The 24,948-nt window shown below is 37.7% G+C and overlaps 1 protein-coding gene across 2 annotated transcripts in view; it reads left to right on the top strand.

Annotated features, from left to right (window-relative positions):
- The window catches only part of LOC133044015 (uncharacterized), a 247,629-nt gene that overhangs the window by 76,495 nt on the left and 146,186 nt on the right, over nt 1-24,948 (top strand). The window contains exons 4-5 of one of the 2 annotated variants that reach the window (XM_061125579.1): nt 15,340-16,347; nt 20,122-20,264. In XM_061125579.1, the coding sequence (XP_060981562.1) occupies nt 16,258-16,347; nt 20,122-20,264 (233 nt within the window). In that variant the 5' untranslated portion in view covers nt 15,340-16,257. Of the gene's footprint in view, nt 1-15,339; nt 16,348-20,121; nt 20,269-24,948 lie in introns of both variants that reach the window. The other variant, XR_009689812.1, reaches the window with a different exon arrangement.

Here is a 24,948-nt window from a genome sequence, read left to right as displayed (position 1 = left end):
TGAATCCCTCTGGGATTCAATTTATTCTGAGCAAAAAAACAGTCTAGGGAACAAGTTTAGTACAGGGTAGCGTTTCAATGGTCATAGAGGAGAGGTGACTGAAAATAGCAAGGTCTTTGCTTTTTCTAATTGCCTAGCAGATCTGTCCCCCGGACTCTTGTCTAGCCCCTATGTTGTTGTTTTTTAGTCATTTTGTCATGACAGGATTCTTTTGTGACCCCATGAACTGTAGCCCTCCAGGCTCCTCTGTCCATGGGATTTCCCAGGAAGAATACTGGAGCAGGTTGCCATTTCCTTCTGCAAGGGGATCTCCCTGAACCAGGGATCAACACCTGGTCTCCTGCACTGGTATGCAGAACCTTCCCTAACCACTACTTTCTCAATAAAATTATTTCTTTTCTATAATGTTTCGAGATATTTTGCATGTATCTGTTATTTCATGCATCTCACTGATGTATATGGAAAGGTAAGGTTTCAGAATATGCTATTATGCACATGAACTTCAGAGCCAGACTTGGATTCCAACCTCAGCGCTGACACTTCTCACTAGCTGTTGAACCACAGATGGTCACTTGGCTTCTCTCAGTTTTCTCATCTCCAAAATAAGGATAATAATAAAGCATCTTCCTACACAAGTTCTAAAGAATAAATAACTGCAAATTGCTTAGAACTGAGTCTGGTACACAGTAACTGCTATCTAAGTGTTAACTGTTATTTTGGATTTAATTATTTGAATGTCTGCTTCTTCTGTGAGATGGTCAGCTTTCAAGAACAATGCTCCATCTTATTTTTCTTTTTACTCCAATGTTTAGTCTGAGAACTCAATATGTACTAACTGTATTAGATAAAGAGAATTTTGAAGGGTTTTCCTGGTGGCTCAGAGAGTAAAGAATTTGCCTGCAATGCAGGAGACCTGGATTTGATCCCTGGGTTGGGAAGATAACCCTGGAGAAGGGGATTGCTACCCACTCCAGTAGTCTTACCTAGAGAATTCCATGGACAGAGGAGCCTGGCAGGCTATAGTCCATGGGATTGTAAAGAGTCGGACATGACTGAGCAATTTTGCCATCTGACTTGTTCTGTTCAATGAGTCCTTGAATCTGAATAAATGTCCCCCCTCCCCAAACTCTTCTTTAGGATAAAGGCATATTTAGAAGAATTTGAATAACTGCTTTCTTCCAAACTCTTCTTTAGGACAAAGGCATATATAGAAGTAAACCAAATGTTATTAAAATTTTAATCACAAAAGCATATGTCCACCATATGTTCAAAATTATTCTTATATTCTATACCTTTGGACGTGCTCTGGTGGCTCAGTAGTAAAGAATCCACCTGCCAAGCATGAGACTCGGGTTTGATCCCTGGGTTGGGAAGATCCCCTGGAGGAAGATATGGCAACTCACTCCAGTATCCTTGCCTGGAGAATCCCATGGACAGAGGAGCCCAGGGGGTACAGTTTATGGGATAGCAAAGAATCAGGCACGACTTAGCAACAGACAGACTTTATATCATTTACATTTACTATTTCAGTCACAATTCTTTTTAAAAACTGGAAGAGACAATAGAAATAATCACTGGCATCTCCCTTATTTTGTAAATAAAGAAGCTGAATATCAGAGAGGTTAACTATTATTTTCATTGATAGTCAGTTCAGTTCAGTCGCTTAGTCGTGTCCAACTCTTCGCAACCCCATGGACTGCAGCAAGGCAGACTTTCCTGTCCATCACCAGCTCCCAGAGCTTGCTCAAACTCATGTCCATTGAGTCGGTGATGCCATCCAGCCATCTCATCCTCTGTCGTCCCCTTCTCCTCCTGCCCCCAATCTCTCCCAGCATCAGGGTCTTTTCCAGTGAGTCAGTTCTTCGTATCAGATGGCCAAAGTACTGGAGTTTCAGCTTCAGCATCAGTCCTTCCAATGAATATTCAGGACTGATTTCCTTTAGGGTTGACTGGTTTGATCTCCTTGCAGTTCATTTTTATTGATAAATTAGTGATAAATCTCAGACTACATCCAGGACATCTAATATCCTTATTTGCTTCATTTCTTCCATTCCATTTACTCAAAGAGAAAAAGATATCAATGCAACGATTAAGAAACTCAACAACTCATTAATTAATTGATCAAAATAGTTTTGAGTGCTCACTGTAGGTGCCATGCTAGGTTCTGGAAATATGAAATGAGTGAGTCACGGTCATGGTTCTCAAAGATACACATGTTAAAGGAGACAGATGTGAGCACAAATAAACTCCATGAGGCAGGAAAAGTCCATCCTAGTCGATGACTACTGATACTAATAAACTGTACTTCTAGAGAAAAAAAGTAAACCTAAATTCTAAGAGAGGGATCTGAGTAGTTACTTGAAAGAGGTAACATTTGAGCTGTGTCTTGAAAAATGAAGAGTCTTCCACTAGAGGGTGGAATTCTAGACAACAGAAACAACAGATCAATCATCAAACGCTCATTTAAAAACCACTGTGGGCCAAGACACATGCTGTGTCCTAGAATGCAAGAGTGAGCAAGAGAATAAGGTCTCTGCTTGTGTGCCTCCTCTATTCTATTGAGAATTCTAAGGGTTAGCTACGGGGGATTTGTCTTTTTAAAGTACAATAAAAATAAAGTCTTTGTTAAGACTATTTAATTTGGGTCTAGAAAGCATGAAAGAGGAGCAGGACTACTTCCTGAGGAAGTGAGACCGAAAAGTTAGGAGAATTAACTGCCCTAAGTGGATTATGGGGTAGGAAAAACATTAAGAGACAATACCACAGTCTAATGGCCCTGAGGCAATAATCAGCTATGTATAAAGATGGTGCGGGGTGGGGGGTTTGGACATAAACAATAGGGATAGATGTAGCCTTAGGTGGCTTGGATGTGGGGGACAGAGGTCAAGGAATGCCTGTAAGCAACAGTCAATGAAGCCATTGTAAGATCAAATTTGTAATCTTAAAAATCACTGACTCCTTGGGCAAAGCCACAAGGTTGTGAAAGACATGGCACACTCAGGAATTAAAGATAATTTTATAAGGCTGGACTTTAGGGCCTGAGGTGGAGCATCGCAGGAACTACAGGTTGGAGTCAGATCCTGGAGGAAGTTCCTTTTGTCTCAGGGTAGGACGTGTGCATTTTATGCAGCAGGGAATAGGGATGTCTTGATTTATATACAGGAGAATAAAACATTCAGACCATAAGAAGCATGCTGAAAAGACTCATTTGTATCCAGGATATTGCAGTTACTAATGTAGATAATGGATTGGCACGTTGTATAACTATTTTATTATATAAGTTGGAAAGAAAAAATAACCAGTTAACCAGATAGCCTAGTTTCTACTTTCTAGTTATTTGAGGTTTGTTGAGGACCTCAAACTTGGATTCTTTACCGTCTGAGCCACCAGGGAAGCCCTTGGACATGGCAGAGAAGGGCGACTAAGACCTTCTTATATAATGCCTTGTGTGATGGGCTTTCTGGTAAACTTTGTGTGAGCTCCCAAGGATATGCCTGGGCACATACCAGAGCAGTGCCTGCCTATGTGATGAAAACTAGCACTGCCTCTACTTGCTGCAATTTTACTTCATGCCTCTGGGTGGTAATTATAGATTGTTTGATCTTAGTCAATAAAATAGTATTCAATTTCCCCTAAAGACATCAGAGGTGTATTTACTATAGTAAAAATATTTTCCCATGCTCCTATTTGAATTTCAAGCATACGTTTCTACTCATTTAGTTTCCAGCTACTTACGCAGGCTCTTTAACATACAGACTAAGTGCAAATTTAAAAAACTAGAAGAACATTACTCATATTTCTGGAGGTGTTCAGGAAATTACATCTACTCTCATGCTATTCATGAAACTCATGAAGATTAACTTCTTGATCAGTCTACCCTGTCTGTCGCCTGTGACAGTCTATGTTCTAAAGTTTGGATTAAATAGATAATGCAAGAAACACCTACATTCAGAATTTGGGAGATGTCTTTGAAAAGTCAGTGAAACCTTAATGCAGTAATTCTCTCCATCATTTATGTTATAGATATCATGGTCCAAATTCTGACCCTCAATTCATTATAACCCCTCAGAGTTTCTCTGTAAAGCAGGAAGAAATCCTTTTTTATACCTCCTGTGTTATCATAAAGAGGTGCCATTCTATTTAACAATTTATGAGATTACTAGCTATAAATGCACTTATAATAGTGGTAGGCTTGGGAGGGAAACAAAGATCTCATGTTTGTTCAATGATTAAATAATTAAAGCTCATCAATACATTCACAAGGAATAGGAAAGAAAATCACTGTCTGAACTCAGAGTCATTGTCATCTTGGAAATGTGAATCAGTTTATATCCTTGCTAATTTGGTGAAATAATATAGCTCTAAATTTGAATAGCTTTCTGAAAATAAACAATGGTTTCTGTTTGCTTCATTACACTGTATTATATGACATGAAGTAGCAGGTTAAATAAATTTGCTTTTTAAATGTAAATGATAATAGTATCATATGACCAGTAAAAAAAAACCAAGTATTTGAAATAAGTGAAAGAACTCACGTTTTGTGTTCAGTGCCTTAAAATTACTAGAATCAATCAAGATTAAGATGATCCTAATAAGTTTGGTAAGAGATATAACTGACATAACTTCAAGTAAAAGCAAATATTCTAAAAATGCATTAGCAATAGTGTTAAGATCTGAACTCATGTGTCAGTATAAAAAGTACTCAAATGCTTTTTTTCGGTTTTTGAGAAATACAGACTGCATCAAATTGAGAAGTACAGCAGTCCCACTTTGAAATGACATAGAAACTTAAGGAAATTATATATACATATAATAAGTTAAACAATAGAATTGAGTAGTTATAGAACATATAAGACCACAGAAAAATTGATATCTGATATAACTGTGATTAAGATAGGAATCCAATTAGCATTAAATACATTAAGTCCTATGAGATTACATACTACAGAGTGTAGTGTTGGTGTTGTCAAGCAAACTCATAGGGAAGTTAGAAATTAACTAGCTTTAAAGCACTAGTAGGAAATGGGCAGGTGGAGAAGCTAGGCAAAGGCTCTTAGGAAGGGAGAGGTGAAAAGATGGAGGTGAGCATGGAGTAATGAACACAAGGGCAAAGGGCAGAGGGGCATCCAGCATTAACATCAGGTAGTGACTAAATCAGTCTGGATACAGTCAACTGGATTCAAATATTTATAAAAGGGGGTAGTGGGAAGTGGACTGGAATGTTAAACTGAAGAAAACATGGAACTTCTTCACTCAAACTTTTATGAAAAATTTCCACTGAATGGTAGTCTTTCACTCCTCTTGACCTTTAGTGGTATATGGACTTCTGGTAGATTGTGCTATATATCTTTAATTTCCTGTTCAATCCATCTTTTCATATTCAGAATCAAAATGTGGAGCTTGATATAAAACGGACTGTTGCAAATGAAGCGTGCAGATAACTATGACATCAATTTCTGGAATGTGTGTCTCAGATTATCTTTTAACTGTCTACTGGGCATTTATACATTGAAACCCTGCTCCTCCTTCCCCTAAACAGGTCAAAAATGAGTATTTTCTCCAATCTGGATGCACATCTTCCCTGTACTTGTCAAAAGTGCTGCAAGGCAGTTTTATCATCACAGCTGCTTGGGCTCTTCTCCTGTATATAAAACGGCACTATAATTAATCATCTACGCAAAAGGGGTGTCAATAACTCCATGCGTACAACAAATATAAACAGGGTGTTCCTGGGAAACCAGGATTAACGGTCACCCTATTTAATCTTTCTGTCATTAAATTCTGACAGTTCTTTAACTCTCTTAATTTTTCTCCCTTTCTTTTCATTGTTTCTGCCCCCTCCATAGTCTGTGTTCAGTAGCACCCTCCTCACTTTCTTGCTAGTGGTAAAGAACCTGCTTGCCAATTAAGGAGACATAAGAGACATGGGTTCAATCCCTGGGTCAGGAAGGCCCCCTGAAGGAGGGCACAGCAATACACCCCAGCCTCTTTGCCTGGAGAATCCCATGGACAGAGGAGCCTGGCAGGCTACAGTCCATAGGGTTGCAAAGAGTCGGACACGGCTTTAGTGACTTAGCATGCACACACACTTTCTTGCTCTGTTCTTATAGTGAAAAGTCACGCAGTCGTGTCCGACTCTTTGCGACCCCATGGACTGTAGCCTACCAGGCTCTTCCTCCATGGGATTTTCCAGGCAAGAATACTGGAGTGGGTTGCCATTTCCTTCTGTAGGAGATCTTCCCAACCCAGGGACTGAACCCGGGTCTCCAGCATTGTAGGCTTTACCGCTTTACCGTCTGAGCCACCAGGGAAGTCTCGGTTCTGATAAATATACCCAAAGCTCCATTTCTTGCACCACTTCCTTGCTCAAGAACCTATAGAGAATCTATAGCATTTCTCCCCAAAGAATAAGCTACTCTTTTTAGCTTTTCAGGACCAGTTTGATTTGCATCTATCTACTTCCTGTTATCTCCTAAGCACAAAAATAGATTCCCCAGAAATATCCCTCTCCTTTTTCTTTTTTTATGCTTTTGCAAATGCTACCTGGACATCCTAGAATGCACACACCTAACCTAACCATAGAAAGCATGCCTTTCTATGTTTTACTTCTAATCAAGTTGCTGTATAATCTTAAGGTTTGGATTAATCCTACTTCCTTTCTTAAAGCCTGCTCTGATATGGAACACTCCCCCAAACTTCTTGACAACCTTGCCTTTAAATCCTTGATAAACCACTAAGCTTTTGCAGTCCCACTCCTTTTGCTCCCACTGTTACAGGTTTGAGTTCCTAAACAAATTTCTTTAGCTCAATTCTTGATTCCTTGACTGTACAGAATAGGGTGCCATGTTATTCACATAAAGTGTGTTTTCAAATATATGGTACGAAATGTGTCTTTCCAATAAAAATCACTCCTGGTTCCCCTGATGCCTGCTGTCCTTTTGGTCACTTTTAGAAAGCAAAGCAAGTTAAAAGGGGGGGGGGGGAGCAAAGCACCTGTTTAATATGTCATAATTATCTACCCGATAAAATCTAAAGCATTGGTATCCTCTCATTGGGCGTCCCTGGTAGCTCAGTTGGTACAGAATCTGCCTGCAATGCAGGAAACCTGGGTTTGATCCCTGGGTCAGGAAGATACCCTGGACGAGGGCATGGCAACCCACTCCAGTATTCTTGCCTGGAGAAGTCCATGGACAGAGGAGTCTAGTGGGCTATAGTCCATGGGGTCTCAAAACGTTGGACAAGACCAACTAACACGTTCAACTAACACTTGCACTTTCTTCCTCTCCTTACTAAACAAAATAAATAAATTCCAACAAAGGGAAATATTAGTGTTTCTTATTTGTCTCAGAAAGACAAATAGTTTGCTTTCCTATGCATAGTAGATTCATATATAACAATTTGCTGACAGAAATTATTCCTGGTGAAATTTAAACCTGGCATCGTTCCCCATGCTTTTATAGTATTCTAACGATCCATCTGAATGCTTTATGTAAACCTAGAGCTAGCAACAGAGTCTCTGCTGGGTCCTCCCTTTGACTCGCCGGCCTAGTGTTTACCCCCAGTTCCTGTTGTCAGTCACAGTGGCTCTTTTTCTTGTTGTTGTTATTGCTTTAATTTATTTTAATTGGAGAATAATTGCTTTACAATATTATGTTGGCTTCTGCCATATGGCAACATGAATCAGCCACAAGTACACATGTGTCTCCTCCCTCCAGAACCTACCTCTCACTCCATACCCCCTCACACTCCTCTAGGTGTCACAGAGCGCCAAGTCGAGCTCCCTGTGTTATAAAGCAACTTCCCATTAGCTATCTGTTTTATATATGATAATGTATATGTTTTATTGCTACTCTCTCAATCGTGCCACCCTCTCCTTCCCCTAGTGTGTCCCAAATCTGTTCTGTATATCTGTGTCTCTATTCCTGCCCTACAAATATCTTGAATCAATGTCTGTGATACACAGAATTGAAGGTGACTCAGAAACTTTAAATTTCAGGGAAATGGGAGTCACCTTGCCAGGTTACTATGAGGCCAACACCAGCATGGCTCCTTCCCAAAGTTTTAAAGTAGGGGAATAAGGAAGACCACCTTGCCTCGCTCTTTCTTTCAATTTCTACAATGTATCTTACTCTCTGAGTCCTATTCAGGAAAAGAGGAAACCTTGAAATCCCCTTGAAAGACATTGTACCCTATCTAAAACTGTCATAAGACATTTGATCCACACAAAAATATCCTTAAAATTGGTCCTGTCCAACATATCCATAAGAAATGTGGTCCAGGCCAAAAGATCTTTGAAATTTGGTCCTATTCAAAACATCCATGAGCATATTTGGTCTATCTCAAACGGTTTTCAATACAGTTCAGTCTCTCAGTCATGTCCGACTCTTTGTGACCCCATGGACTGCAGCACGCCAGGCTTCCCTGTTCATCACCCACCCCCAGAGCCTGCTCAAACTCATGTCCATCATGTCAGTGATGCCATCCAACCATCTAATCTTTCCCAAATGGTTTTAGGAAAAAACAAATATCAAAGACCTTTTGATATGGGCCAAATGTCACATGGACACTTTATATAGAACCAAATATCTGCCAACCTTGATATTCTACTTCTGATTTTCATTTTCTTCTTCCTATTCCCTGGACATGAAAACGGGATAATCTTTTTTTCCCCCTGATATCCTTCTTCTTCCTGATTTAAACAGAAGACTGGGCACTTTAAGAACTGGAGTCCCCATGTTTTGGCCCTTGGCATGTTAAAAGGGACAGCACATCCTCCCTACACAGAAAGTCAACCTTTCATCACTATTATCTTACAAAGAAGCTAAGTCTCACTCTTCTGTTCTAAACCAGATTTTGCAGAGCTAATTAAAACCCATCACTTTAACATTTGAAAATCAAATATCTGGATTGATGATACATGAATTAGACAAAATATCTCTTTTTTATAAATGATAGAAAAAAATCTTCACAAATGTACTTCTGGGTGAAGACACTGGTTTTCAAATTAAATCCTAATGGTGTATAGCCACAAAATTATATCTTACATTTTTAGTCATATGTCATATGTGTGAATATAAAAATACAAAGCTTAAGCTTCAATGTTCAATGCAGTTACCCTACATATGTTAAAAGAAGTTAAAAATACCAGCTTCCTATATATCATCATTTTAACTGTTGTTACTGTTAATTACTTGTCTATTGCACCCTGCAATTATTCACTCAGAACAATGACATTAATAATATGCTGCTGGAATTTTAGGAAATGAAAGCAGTCTACTGACTCTTTCATTATTATTTCCTTTCCTTTTAATTCAAAGCTCATTCATTCAGCATTTATTAAGAACCTACTTTGAATCAAACCCATCACGGGGTGAAGCAATAGAGACAAAAGATAACAAATACAAATTCTCTACCAGACGCGTTCACATATTTATTGTTTTTGCTACAATCCTCCTTACTTTTACTTAATTTCACAATATAACAGCTTCTCAAATATATAGCTGGTATTTCTCTATATGAGTACAAATGAAGAGCAGAGTCTAATAGAAGTCATTACCCAAAGAGAGTAATGCTCCACACTTTATTCATAAGTTCCATTGTTCATTCAAATTTTTATGTGTTCATTTGTTCATTCATTCATTCAGAAAATGCTGTTAGGCAGTAACTGGGTTAACTGCCACAGTTGACTTCTGGGCACACGCCATCTATGTTGGCCTTCAAAGTAATGTCAGTCTACTGATTGAGTGTACATGCTAGCCCCATAGTAAAGGAGTATGAATATGATGCAAGGAAGGAGGGGTGGTTAGGGTAAGGTAGGAATCCTTCACAGTGGAATGGATAATAAGAATTGATGTTGAAGGGATAGAAGACCATAAAACATTGAAGTGGGGAAGGGCAGTCTTATTCAAGTGAAATGTATATACACAGAGGCATAGAGGCTGAGAAAATATAACTTTTTTTAAGCCTGAAATATAGAGTATGTCAAAGAGCCTAGTGCAATTTTGTTGAGCATAAAAATGTGCCCAATGAAAGTATGGTATTTCCTAGCCTTCTCTTTGCAAATAAGGGTGAAAAATGGCAGTGCAGTCCAGGTCTGGTTAATGAGTGAGTTAAAAGTATTCCTTGTGAAGCAAGGCTCCAGGTAAACCCCTTAAAGGCAGAGCAGACTCAGCTGGGATGAGCCTTTTGCCCTTTCCCCTTCCTATTCTCCCTGCCGGGAATGCAAACATGATGCCCAGAGGAAGGACGATGCCCTGTGACCACAAGGCAACAAGCAAGTGCTGAGGATGGCTGAGCAGAAAGACACAGCCCTGAGACAAGAGAGGACAGCTCTGTGGACCATGCACAGTCTGTCACAGGCTTCTCACCACCAGAGGGGAAACGCCTTAGGTAATTACAGTTACACCACTGGTTTTCAGATTTATTTTACTTGGGCAAATTGATGGTGTGAACCTGGGTGAACTAAATGAAGCCAATCAAAAGGAGCCCTGCACAGCTATAGAGTATGAACTGTGTTTGGCAGAGATTCTTTTTTTTTTTTTTAATTTAAGAGAAGATCAGTTTATTAAAGGACCATAACCTCTTCAACTCACAACTGGAAAACCATTAGGAAACTAGGTAGTTCGTGAGGGCCGTGCAGAAATGCCAACACATAGCATTTTTCCTCTTCCTGCTTCTAAATGCCAACCAATAAGTTATTTACCTGAACTCTTTGTGTTATTTTTTTGGTAGAGGTTCTTAAATTCCAGTCAATTTGAGAATCACTGACAGTGTCTAATAAACACGCATATTTCTGAGCTACACCCGCACAAATTCGGAGTCCAGCTGTCTAGGTGGCAGACAGGAATTTCAACTTTAGTTTCTGATGCTGGTTCTAAGGCCACATTTAAACAAACAGAGCAAATCCCACAAATGACAAAAGAAATAAAAATCCTCCCAAATGTGTGGAAGTGGAGCAATTCATATATTTGAGGCACAAGGAAGCCTTTTTGTCTTTCTCTTCCTTTCCATTTTCCTACTACTCATGGGGAGACAGAACTGCTACCTGCAGTTAACAAAATCCATATCTATGACATCTATGTTCAGGCATAAAATTGATGAAGAAGGATTTTGTTTCATTTGGCAAACCCTTAACTGGTGCTTAATATACCATAGGTACTCTTCTTAGAACTTAAGAAGTACTAACTCATTTAATTTTTATAAAATTCTATGTGGTAGGAGCTACTATCGGGCTTCCCTGGTAGCTCAGCTGGTAAAGAATCCACCTGTGATGCAGGAGACACTGGTTCGATTCCTGGGTTGGGAAGATCCCCTGGAGAAGGGATAGGCTACCCACTCCAGTATTCTTGGGCTTCCATGGTGGTTAAGATGGTAAAGACACCTCCTGCAATGCAGGAGACATGGGTTTGATCCCTGGGTTGAGAAGATCCCCTGGAGGAGGGTATGGCAACCCACTCCAGAATTCCTGCCTGAAGAATCCCCATGGACAGAGGAGCCTGGCAGGCTAGAGTCCATGGGGTCACAAAGAGTCAGACACAACTGAGTGACTAAGAACAGCACAGCACAGGAACTGCTATTATTCCAGCTCATAGATGTGAAAACTGAGCTACACTGATGGTAAACAATTAGGTCACACAGCTATTAAGTGACTATGCTGCATTTCTAATCCTTGACCATCACAGACTTACTATTTGCAGTTCCAACTACTTATCAGAGGCCACAGAATTTCCATGATTTATTCAATTATAATGAGACTGAAGACATTACCACCATATGGCTCTTCTGAGACATAAACATCTGGAGAAACAAAGATCTTGTAATGAAAGCATCTAGCATAAATTTGTATCTCATGGGCTGTGATGTTGCTTTGGATAAGCAGGTTAATTTGTTAGTCTAGCTAATCCTCAAACATCTGTTTCTTAGTTTCTGAATTTCTAGGTTTTATGAATTTGCAAATACTCAAAGATCTGGAGCTGTAACCAAAGTAAATATTATGGGTTTACAATAGCATTTCCCCAAATATTTTTTTTCTCTTGAATATTTGTTTCCCAAGATGCTGGGCAACAGACTTCTTATTTAAATAAATTTGGGAAATATTAGCCTGTGCAGTCTTTTTTTATTGGAGTATAATTGTTTTACAATGTTGTGTTTTTATTGTACAGTGAAGTGAATCAGTTATATGTATACATATATCCCCTCCCTCTTGGACCTCCTTCCAATCCACCCCCATCCCACACATCTAGGTCATCATAGAGCACCAAGTTGATTTTGCTATGCTTTATAGCAGGCTCCCAACTAGCCATCTGTTTACCATATGGAAGTGCATATATGTCAATCCGAACCTCCCAATTCATCCCACCTTGCCATTTCCCATCTGTGTCTACATGTCCCTTATCTACATCTGCATCTCCATCCTTGCTCTGGAAATAGGTTCATCTGTACCATTTTTCAAGATTGCACATATATGCATTAACATACGGGATTCCCTGGTAGCTCAGCTGGTAAAGAATTCGCCTGCAATGCAGGAGACCCCGGTTCAATTTCTGGGTCACGAAGATCCCCCTGGAGAAGGGATAGGCTACCCACTCCAATATCCTTGGGATTCCCTGGTGGCTCAGCTGGTAAAGAATTCACCTGCAATGCAGGAGACCTGGTTTTGATCCTTGGATTAGGAAGATGCCCTGGAGAAGGGAACAGCCACCCACTCTAGTATTCTGGCCTGGAGAAGTCCATGGGGTCGCAAAGTCCATGGACCGTATAGTCCGTGGGGTTGCAAAGATACACGAGAAAACCATAATTCAAAAGGACACATGCACCTCAATGTTTACTGCAGCATTATTTTCAATAGTCAGGGCATGAAAACAACCTAAATGTCCAACAACCCATGAATGGATAAAGAAGATGAGGTACATATATACAATGGAATATACAAAGTCTTTACCACAGGAATTATCAGAACCTTAATATGAAAAATCCCACTGTAAATCTGCAAGAGAGAAATACCGTATATAGCATTTACCCAAACTGACCACAGAGGCCTTTTTCCCCCTGGGTTTTAGTGATAGTGTTGTTCCATAGAACACAGTTCTGAAAATGATTCTTACTGTATATGAAAAGTGAATATTTTTATCTTGTTCAGATAGAAGTAACATTTTTGACAGAACTATTCATAAAAGATTTTTTGCAAGCTGTGGGTATGTGTGATCATGTAGATCACAGAGTAGAATAAGAATAAAAAGAGAGAATGAAACCTGTCAAATATAACTTTCTTTCCTTACCAGTACAATAAAACCTGTTTAATTTCTAAATACTCATATTAGTTTCTAAATTCTTTATAATCTATTTTAACATTTTGCTCTATAATTTTTCTATTCCGGCCTTTGAAGAGTTCTGTTGTTTTCCCTTTTCTAGTGTTTTATATATTTCCCTGCTTCTTTTTCTTTCTCTAATCATAAACCTGTAACTATGAAACATAGAAATGATAGATTCATCACCTTCATCCAGCCAGTAGAAATCTTTTTTCATTATCTGAAGTAAGTACTCTGGAGAAGCAATATTTATGTATACAGAATAAAAATCAAATCATATTTTTCTTAATGAGCCAAATAAGCTGAGAAATGCTTCTTAAGGAGAAACTGTATGGTAAATAGTAAATAAATATGCCTCAACTTCTATGCTAAGGAAATGCTCCCATTAAAGTTGGTGTTTTACTATTTTGGTTTCATCAAACATGAAACACAATTTTAATAATTTGATTCTATGAACTCAAGTCTCTGAAAGGATTTCTGGATTTAAGAAGAGGTGCTATAAAGTGTTCATTTTGGATATTTTTCAATCAAATATTTCTGATTTCTTTCTTTAAAAAAACATGTCATTTAAAGGTAGTAAAGGACGGATTAAGTCAACCTGTTCAGTCTGGCTCATCTGTGAACTTACCATCAAATCATTTACTTCTCACATAGTCTGATTAAAAATATTTCTCAACTGAATTCAGATTTCCTCTTTTCTTTGGAGTAATCTTGCCTGGAAAATTTCCATGGACTGAGGAGCTTGGTAGGCTACAGTCCATGGGGTCGCAAAGAGTCGGGCACGACTGAGCACCTTCACTTCAGTTCACTTTGGGTAATATGCTTTTTAGGGAATGAATATTCCCTAAAATATTTTAGTGTATTATTCTCATGTTACTCTTCTCTGTGTATGAGAGAGTATGTATGTATGTGTTCTTTCTTCCATTTTTATTATTAAAAGTCAGGGCATTTTTTTAATATGTGAGATATGTGTCCATTATTTTATTTTTTAAGAAAGGAGATGGCTATATATTATTAATATTAATTACTACTGTTCTTCACTCATTTTCAAAGATATTATGTAAAGAGGATACAAAGATGAATTAAAACACTCCAATTTACCCAAGGAAGTGTTCTATCTTTTGCATAGATAAGCAATCAGAGAATTAAAAGTCCTATCAATGAAATTATAAGGTGCCCTGTAATAAAGCAGAGTCCTTACTTCTCCAATCTCCTTGAACAAATACTCCCAATCCTCTGTTTTATGATGGAAGAAGACTAAATGAAATCTCGATTTTGGCATATTCTTCATGTTTTCTGTTTTATTTCTGCCTCATACCTCTCTATAGATATCACCAAACTGCAGTTTCCTAAAAAAAAAATGGTCATCTCATACAAATAATTAATCTACCGAAGTTTGTTGGTGCTCTATTGGAAATGTATCCGAGACCAGTAAGATGAGTTAGAGCATAATGCTAAAAGACCAAAATCTTATAACCCCAACCAATCAAAGAACAACATCTGAAATAACAACTATGTACTTGTCATGATAGAATCAGTAATTAATGATCTAGGCTAATTTTTCACTGAGATTAATTAGTTACCATTTTGCTTGACCTTAGCTTGGACTTCCAATGAGAGCCAATTGCCTCATAAGTGCACACTCAGAGAAATACAGGGCAAATTGCTGTTTTTACCTGGATTTTTTTAAAGTTTAGATTCAGAATTTGTACTTTAGTCTTAAATCTACATACTTAATTATTATGATCACAGTTAATAACTAGAGCTTTGCCTTACAATATAATGGACAACTATTTTTGCACTCAAAATGTGGTTAAGTACAAAGTAAGATTTTGTAAATGTAAAGTATATACTAGATTTAGAAGACAATACAAAAAAGAACGTAAACATCCTAACTTTTTATTTGGTTAAATACTGGCATAATAGTATTTTTGATATATTGGGTCATAAATAAAATATACTGTTAAGATTAATGACTGTTATCTTTCTCTTTTAATTTTTGTTTTGTTTCTGTTTTACTGTTTTAATGAAGCTACCAGAAAATTTTAAGTGCTTATGTGACTTGTATCATGGCTCATATTATATTTCACTAATGAAAAAGCAAGAGAGTTCCAGAAAAACATCTATTTCTGCTTTATTGACTATGCCGAAGCCTTTGACTGTGTGGATCACAATAAACTGTGGGAAAGAGATGGGAATACCAGACCACCTGACCTGCCTCTTGAGAAATCTGTATGCAGGTCAGGAAGCAACAGTTAGAACTGGACATAGAACAACAGACTGGTTCCAAATAGGAAAAGGGGTACATCAAGGCTGTATATTGTCACCCTGCTTATTTAACTTATATGCAGAGTACATCACGAGAAATGCTGGGCTGGATGAAGCACAAGCTGGAATCAAGATTTCTGGGAGAAATATCAATAACCTCAGATAGGCAGATGACACCACCCTTATGGCAGAAAGTGAAGAACTAAAGAGCCTCTTGATAAAAGTGAAAGAGGAGAATGAAAAAGTTGGCTTAAAGTTCAACATTCAGAAAACTAAGATCATGGCATCTGGTCCCATCACTTCATGGGAAATAGATGGGGAAACAGTTGAAATAGTGTCAGACTTTATTTTTGGGGGCTCCAAAATCACTGCAGATGGTGATTGCGGCCATGAAATTAAAAGACACTTACTCCTTGGAAGGAAAGTTATGACCAACCTAGACAGCATATTAAAAAGCAGAGACATTACTTTGCCAACAAAGGTCCATCTACTCAAGGCTATGGTTTTTCCAGTTTTCATGCATGGATGTGAGAGTTGGGCTATAAAGAAAGCTGAGCACCGAAGAATTGATGCTTTTGAACTGTGGTGTTAGAGAAGACTCTTGAGAGTCCTTTGGACTGCAAGGAGATCCAACCAGTCCATCTTAAAGGAGATCAGTCCTGGGTGTTCATTGGAAGAACTGATGTTAAAGCTGAAACTCCAATACTTTGGCCACCTGAAGCAAAGAGCTGACTCATTTGAAAAGACCCTGATGCTGGGAAAAAGACTGAAGGTGAGAGAAGGGGACAACAGAGGATGAGATGGTTGGATGGCATCATTGATTCAATGGACATGGGTTTGGGTAAACTCCCAAAAGTTGGTTATGGACAGGGAGGCCTGGCGTGCTGCAGTACATGGGGTCACAAAGAGTCAGACACGACTGAGCAACTGAACTGAACTGAATACATTTAACTTCCAAATGTAGAGCTGTATATTTCACCAGCAGTGTTCTAGAGTGTGCTTTGTTTATAAGGTATTTGAAATAGTACTATTAATTAATACTTATAAGAGGCTGAAAAGTATTGTATGATGAGTAACTTTAAAGAGACAGTAAAAACTGAGAAATTTAAATTACATTAGGCTAAAAGCCTTAATTTTTAATGAATTCACCAATTAACTTTGGATAGACGCTAAGAAAACTTTTTTTTTTGTTCAACCACAGTCTATTTGTTTACAAAATAAGGATTTTGCCTCTAATTAGAATATATAAGTATCAAGGCACACTTTTTCTATCCTTATATACACATCCAAATCTCTCAAATTACTGGACTATATCTGGGGATGTAAAAAATCTTCAGAGAAACATCTACCAATATCAAAACTGCTTTGAAAGTAATCAAATAAAGAACTGTATATACACTAACCAAACCACAAGGAAGGCTTCTGGTTGCTACATGACAGAATTACTACAATTATTTGTTTTTTACACCAAGAAAGTATTTTATACTCAGAAACAATTTTTAAAAATAGCAAATTGAGACACTTGATGTAAAATTCAATTAATGTAACAAGTTTCAAAAACCCAAACACACATAGGATTGTTTTAGGTGGTGAAGATGTCTAGTTATAGAAACAGAAAAATGATAATAAAGTGCAAGATATAAAGCAGTATTATAATATGATGCCATTTACTGATGAGCTGAGAAAAACAGAATCAACCTGAAGTTGTATCAGACCAGCAATGATTAACAATGGCTATCTCTGTATAGCAGAATTACAGTTCAAGCAATTTTTGTTTTATTTTGCTTTTGGTATTCTTTTTCATTGTTTAGCTGTATTTTCTAGTTTTTCAAAAGCATATATGTAATAAACATATGATTTAAAAAAATATGACCTGTAATAGGCCTTACAAGAAGAAAAGAACTAAGAGACTGTGAGGGGAGCCGTGTACATGGGTAATAAGAGGAGAACCAGGCATTGGTAAGGGGAACCTGAGGAAAAGAATGCTGTCATGGCAGCCATGGAATCCCCTGACATTTGGAGCCAAGTAGCCCTGTGTTCAAATATAAACCCTAAACTCTGATCATGGACAAGGTGCTTAACATCTCCAAGGCTGTCTGATCACAAATCTTAGCTTGAAGGCATGTTGTGAAAATTACACAACATGGTTATGAAAAACAAGTAAGATCATGCTCCTCATTAGAGTCAATGGAAAGAAATGATGAGGAGGCTAATGTAACCTATAGTGTGATGGATATTTTACTCTTCATCAAGGCCAGTGCCTTCCTGCGCTCAGTCTGAAGTTCCTGCCACCACTGCATAGCTGGGGCTGGAAGGAGCAATGGAAAAATCAAGAGGATACACCCTTCAACTCTAGATTCCCGTCCAAATGCAAAACTCCAGCTAAGTGTCTAAGAGTAATCCCTATCTTTTACTCCCTGTTTACGAGAACTGTTTCTCCCTTTATTTTAGGAAACAACTCATCTAACTATTGAATATACACTGGTTTAATGCCTGCTATTTTTATGGTGGGTCAGAAATGAACTCACAGTATGACAGAGGCCAACACAATATTGTGAAGTAAATAATTCTTCAATTAAAATTAAATAAATTTATTTTTTAAAAAAGAAGTGAACTGATGGAGTCAATGGACACATTGACATTCTGAGTCCAGAGCAGGAGTGGACAGCTTGATGGGCAGGGAGCAAAATCTGAAGGTGTTCAAAATATCTTAGATGATTCTAAAAGAGAATTATTAATAGTAAGGAGAAGGTAGGTCATTTGCCCCTGGAATTTTTCTCAAACCTAAATATTTATACACCCAAAAAAGAGAAAAATTTATGATTCCATGATTATGTTGGTATGCGATTAAGGTTTTTAGACTTTACAAAGTTTTTATTCATTACCTATATATATGCTTAAAATGTTTTAGTCATGTTATTGCTTTTTGGTGTGTTTCTCTTTCATGGTGTGGTATGCCTTTGCAAGTTTCCTTTCACATGCTTTCACAGCTGGTCAACTCCATCTGCTTTACAGGCTTTTTACCAGATTAATGTCTTTAGTCTGATTATGGTCAAATTTTGCAAATCTAGAAGGCATTTTTCCTTTTTAAAATATCTTTTCATATCCTTCTGATGTAGACCTAATTTCTTGATGCTAAACAAGCAATCTCATTTCCCTTACTTCCAAGTGCTCAAGGGACCAAGCCTGTAATACTGATTATTGATAAATTATTGAAGAACAAAGGATGGTCTGACTTTCACCTACTGTGCCATTGACTTTAAAGTTCAGATGCAAAGATGATTTATCTTTAATTTAGAATGTTCATATTTATAAACTAGGTTATGATGTTTTTTCCTTAGATGTGAATATGTAAGTAACAGAAATTAATATATTTATAAACAGTTTAATAAACTTATCCACTTTTAACATTTGGAGTCTTAGACTTTATTTTTGAAGTATAAAATCTACCCCTTTAGAGTGAGGGCAGAGAGGAGAGTTTAATTTAGTAGTAAAATGCCAAAACATTATATAAAAATCAAATTAGAGATAGAAAGATTTTCTAACCTCTCAACAGCAAGTAGAACCTCACCCTGAAGAAACCATGGCAGATTTGTATGACAAGTCTACAATTAAGAAGGAAGAAATAGTAAATTCTGCCCTAGTTCACACACACACACGCACACACACACACACACATATTTCCTGTGCTTCCTCTGTCTTTTAAATGATTCAAATTTTCAAAAGGAAATGAAATGACAGAAATGATGAATATAAAGTGATAAAGCATATTTTCTTCAAAGGTACTAATAAAAGATATGACAATAATTTCATTACTTAAACTCATAAAAGGCCATAACTTTAAATACAGTTAAATTAGTGACTGTTCATTTAACAGCCCAAAGAGATATTTGATTTAAGGAAGGAATTACCAGATCTTTTCTTTATTATCCACCCCCTTCCTACCCCAGAGAGTCTGGGCACTCTGAAGTCCCTGAAACATGTCATCATTGATACAAACAAGCCCCTCCTCACTTTTAGCCCCCGACCCTTTCTCTTCTAATCTCAGTATGTTTTCCTTCTTTCTTATTGCATGCATGTTTGGTCTCTAAGTTGTGTCTTTTTGTGACCTCATGGACTGCAGCTTGCCAGGCAATTTCCCAGGCAAGAATACTAGAGTGGGTTGCCAATTCCTTCTCCAGGCGATCTTCCTGACTCAGGGATTGGACCCCTCATTCTTATTGGCTTCACCCTACTGTATCTGATATATGAACTTGGAGATACATGTATTATTGAAAAACATACAGTCTATGAAAGTTTTGATGTTACAGATGTTCTTTCTTCCTTAATCAATACTGTGTGTCCTAGATTTCCTCATGTGTGGTAGACTAAATACAGCAATAAGCTCTTGGACATTCCTCCCATCCGGAGAGGAGGTCATGTCCTAACTCTGAATCTGGTGAGCTCTGTGAATGCTCTGGCTAATAACCTATGGCACAACTGACCCTGTCTCAGCTTCAGAGCCCAGGCCTTAAGAGACTGACCACTTCTACTTCCTGCCTCTTAGGATACGAACCCTGAGATACCATGTAAGAAGTCCACTGCCTTGAGACCACCACGCTGGATAAGCCACATGCAGGCTCTCCAGTTGACAATCCCAGTCGAGACCAGTCTTCCAGGCATCTTTACCAAGTACCAGGCATCAGGCATGTGAGTAAGTAATCTTGGGTGCTGAAAACCATCCCTTCCTTCTCCTCAATATCAGTTGGTCACCCCAGCCTAATGCCTTGTAAAGTAGAAGAATCAACCAGTTGAGTCCTGCCTAAGTTCCTAACCCACAAAACTGTAAGATAATATTATAAATGGTTGTTTTAAGTCACTACATTTGGGATAGTTTGTTACTCAGCAACAGATAATCATAACAACATGCTTCTACAAGTACTACTACTTACTAATTTCTGATTGCTATGTAATGTAGTTTTATGTCTACCTTTATTTAGGAGTTCTTTCTAATTTGCATCAATATAGGTATTACAATATACCTATTTTTTTTTTACTCTGTATTTTTTTTTTTTACTCTGCCCTCTTTTTAAGATCCATCTATATTGCTCTCTGAAAACCTAGTTCTTGGCTTTCATGTGCTAAAATTGTAGCCGTCACATAAACTTCCATCTCTTTAGGACCCATAAACAATACTCTGATACATATACTAATACATGCTTATCTGTCAACCAATGTGATAATTTCCCTGGCATATATTCCAAGGAGTAGGATTGCCAGATGACAAGGTATATACACATCTAATACTACTCAATACTGCTACAGAGCTCTTCACTCTTCATTATGATACCATAAGTTTATACTTCTCATGAAAGAAAAGTGTTAGTCACTCAGTCGTGTCCAACCCTTTGCTACCCAATGGACTGTAGCCTGCCAGTCTCCTCTGTCCATGGAGATTCTCCAGGCAAGAATACTGGAGTGGGTTGCCATGCCCTTCTCCAGGGGATCTTCCTGACGCAGGTATCCAGCCCAGGTCTCCTGCATTGCAAGCAGATTCTTCACCTTCTGAGCCACCAAGAAAGACCTAATATTTCTCAAATGTACTGTTATATCAAGGGTTGCTACACTTCTTCCATCTAATTTTGTGTTTTTCATTTACATTTCTTTTCTCCTTTTCTGTCTTCTACTGGATAGATTAATTTTTCTTCTGCTCATCTCAACATTTTATACTATTTGGTATTCTATGGGCAATTAACATATTAGTTGGGATTCAGTTACAAAGAACAAAATCCTCTTTAGCTAGTTTTAGCAGGGAAGTATTCTAGAGTTTTAATCCTTTATGGACTCACTAGGAGAGCTGAAAAAACACAAACTTTGTAAGTTTTAGAAACAATTCAGGGAAATTCTCAGTCATTATTTTTTCAAATATTTTTTCCCTTCTAGTTACACTTCTTTCTTCTTCTGTGACTCCTGATATTCAACTACTGATTTATCTCTTGAGTTTTATATTTTCTATTTCTCTCATTTCTTAATGTCATTTGGATAGTTTCTTCCATTAGTTCTTGCACCCTACCTATACATTCATTTTCAGCTATATATTTTTGATATACATTCTACATATGGAATTCTGGCTATCATATTTTTCAGAACCATATTTTCACCTTTAATTAAAAGAACCATATTACCAATATCTGGCCTTACTCCTTTGAGGATATTAAAGCCTATTTTAAATCCTGTTCTCTCTGATCTATTAATCATTTATTTTCTGGCATGAGCTTTTTGGTTTGTTGATTTTCTTTTCTGCTGCATGCCTCAGATTCTCCTTTTTCTTTCCTGTGTGCTTGTATTTCACTAGGCATAGGAACTTACAATACCAAGTGTGGTATGTAGTCTAAGAGATGATTGCCAGTGTTCCCTGCTTCGAGTGTTCTTATACTGTGAAATTTCCTCCTCAAGTGTGGGCTGGACCTAGCAACTCACACCTAATGAGAATATGGCATGGAATGTCATTTTAAAGATCAAATTGGAAAAACACTCAGGTTCTATCCTCTCCTGCTCTCTTACTTTCTTACTCTGATGAAAGTCACACATCCAGTGATGAGCTGCGATAGAGAAGCCATAGAGCAAGAACAGCAGGAGGCCTCTGGCCAATGGTTCATGAGACACTAAATTCTGCCAACAAACGCAAAAGGAAGTCAGTTGGGAAGGAGGTGTTTCCCCAGCGGAACCTTGAGATAAGACCATAGCCCCTGGACTTTCCCCATGGTCCAGTGGTTAAGTCTCTGTGCTTCCAGGGCAAGGGGGCAAGAGTTTAATCCCTAGTCAGGAAGTTTCACATGCCATGCAGTGCAGCCAAAGGAAAAAAAAACAAACAAACATAAACCAAAGTCCTAGTTGACAATTTGAATCCTCATGAGAAGTCTTGAGGTAGAGGCATCCCAGCTAAGCCACACTCAAATTGACAACCCACAGAAATTGATAAAAGTATATTGTTTTAAGCCACTAAGTATTGGAGTTATTAAATAACTATTTGGAGAAGGGAATGGCAATCCACTCCAGTATCCCTGCCTGGAGAATCTCGTGGACAGAGGAGCCTGGTGGGCTACAGTCCATGGGGTCAGAAAGAGCCAGACACGACTGAGTGACTAACATGCACACAAACACACAAATAACTATTAGAGCAGGAAAAGAATACCTTGCAAAATGGTAAAAACATGGGCCCCAATTCCCATTGGGCTGAAGAGGAACATGGTTCAAGAGAGACAGTCTCTGACATTAAAATATGGGCTCAACTCTCCACCTTACCATTCCTCTATCAAGCTGGTTTTCTCTTTAGGGACCCAGTCAGCAATTATGCCAGAATGCTTTCCCTTCCCCACTCCTCTTCAGATGCAATCACCTAACCCCTGGAGTATGGGAAACACTCAAGCACCTGTTATTTTTTAAATTAATGTATTAGTCTTTTGATTATTTTATTCATTTTTAGTTTTTGACTGGGCCACATGGCAAGTGGAAACTTAGTTCCCCAACCAGATATTGAACCTATGCTCCCTGCATTGGAAGCGTGGAGTCTCAACTACTGGATCACCAGGGAAGTCCCAGAGCACCTGTAATTCATCCCAACCTCTCCTTCTTTTGCTTTCTCACTCACATGACAGAAGCGCAGGCACTGACACACCCAAGGAAATGTGGGCAGAGAAATCTACTTTTTTTCTTACACTGGAATCAAAGTTTGACCTGTGTATAGTACCCAAGTAATTTTTCTTCAGTATTTCAAAGATGTTGTTTGCTGGCATCCTACCTCACAGCCAAGAAGTCAGATATCACTTTAGTTCTTTCTTCAGAATCATGGGGATATCTTTGTTATATCTTTTATTGTTTTGTTTTCTACCTTTTCCATTCTCTCCTTTAGAAACGCTGATAGGGCAAAAATGGACTTTTCTAGACCTATTCTTCATGCTCCTTAAACCACACAGACAGTATTATGTCAGAATCGTTGCTTATGTGAAAAAGTCATAATGAATTGCTATAAACTGTAAGGCGATATTTAGGCAGTAACTAATAAAATATAAAATAAGTTTACAGTTAGATCAAGAAATCACCAAAAGAATTAGTATATAAGAATACAGGTATAAATACTGAAGCTTTTTTTTTTGCAATAAGAAAACATAAGCTTGCATGTTTGAAAAATATTATGGCATATGCATTCTATAGAATAGTATGAAACTATTTATAAATTAGATTTAAATATTAATTAAAATATTTTCTTTAATATCTGTGAGTGTATCCAGTGATAATGTTATGACTTTCATTGTTTTTAAGAGAAAACATTAAAGAAAAAAGGAAAGAATGAAGGCAAGAAAAAAGGGAGATTGTTGAAGATAAAGATTAACTCACAAATCATACCAGAGTTTGAATATCTGGTGCTCTTACATCCCACTCTTGAAGGCACCCAGCATTTGCAAAGTTTCAGACTGTTTTGATAGAACGACACAGATGGGAAAAATAAACCCCTCCCAAATATTTATCAGCAATCCTATTTCTATAATCTCCTCCAACAACGTATTCAACAGGTAATTATTTCCCTAAATTAGCAGTCCCTATTTTTCTAACAGCCAAGTCTAGGAATAAGTGCAAAAACAGTAATACTTAGGTTTTTAAGAAGTAACAAGTTTAAAGTAATATTTAAATTTTATTATATTCCATGGTGACTTATTTTCAGTGCCATTTTCTATGACAACTTGCCAAAGTAGGCTCTGATAATCCTTTAAGTTGGGGCTTAAAATGAGTCTAACAAAAGAAAAATAAGACTTAACTTCAGAATGCTAACTCACTGATAGGAGCTAGGAAAGAGAAGTTTCTCATAAAAGGCATAAGAATGGAGTTTCAGGAACTCTTCAAACCATAAAATAATATTTTTAAGTCTTTAGAACTTTTTATATTAATTCAGACATAGTCAACATTCTGATATCAAAAATAGGATGAGGAAAAATAATCAAGTCCAGGATTGTACAAATGCAGAAGGGACAGGATGAAGGGGGTTCCTAAAATGGCAATGTTAGTAGTAAAGTATGGGGGAAAATTAATTTGAACAGGAACATTCCACTTACAAAAATGACCTATGGGGAAACAATCCTCCTACTTAAAAATGAATTGAGGTAAGGCTCTGGAAGTACTGCCATCTACCCTGGCATTCAAGTCCATGGCAATATTTATTTCATCTGTTGGATACTTGGACTAAATGGAATTCACAAGATTGTTGAACTGTAGCCATATATCTAAACAAACAACTGGTACCTTGGCAGGAGGATACAAACATTAAAACATTTTACATCCATCTTATTTGGGAGTTCCACCAAGACAAGAAGAAGTTCAGTTTACATAATACCAAAAG

This window comes from Dama dama, chromosome 3 (genome assembly GCF_033118175.1).
Source record: "Dama dama isolate Ldn47 chromosome 3, ASM3311817v1, whole genome shotgun sequence".
Classification (NCBI taxonomy): domain Eukaryota; kingdom Metazoa; phylum Chordata; class Mammalia; order Artiodactyla; family Cervidae; genus Dama; species Dama dama.
The sequence above is the reverse complement of the archived record's forward strand: the minus strand, read 5'-3'. Positions and strand labels throughout refer to the sequence as shown.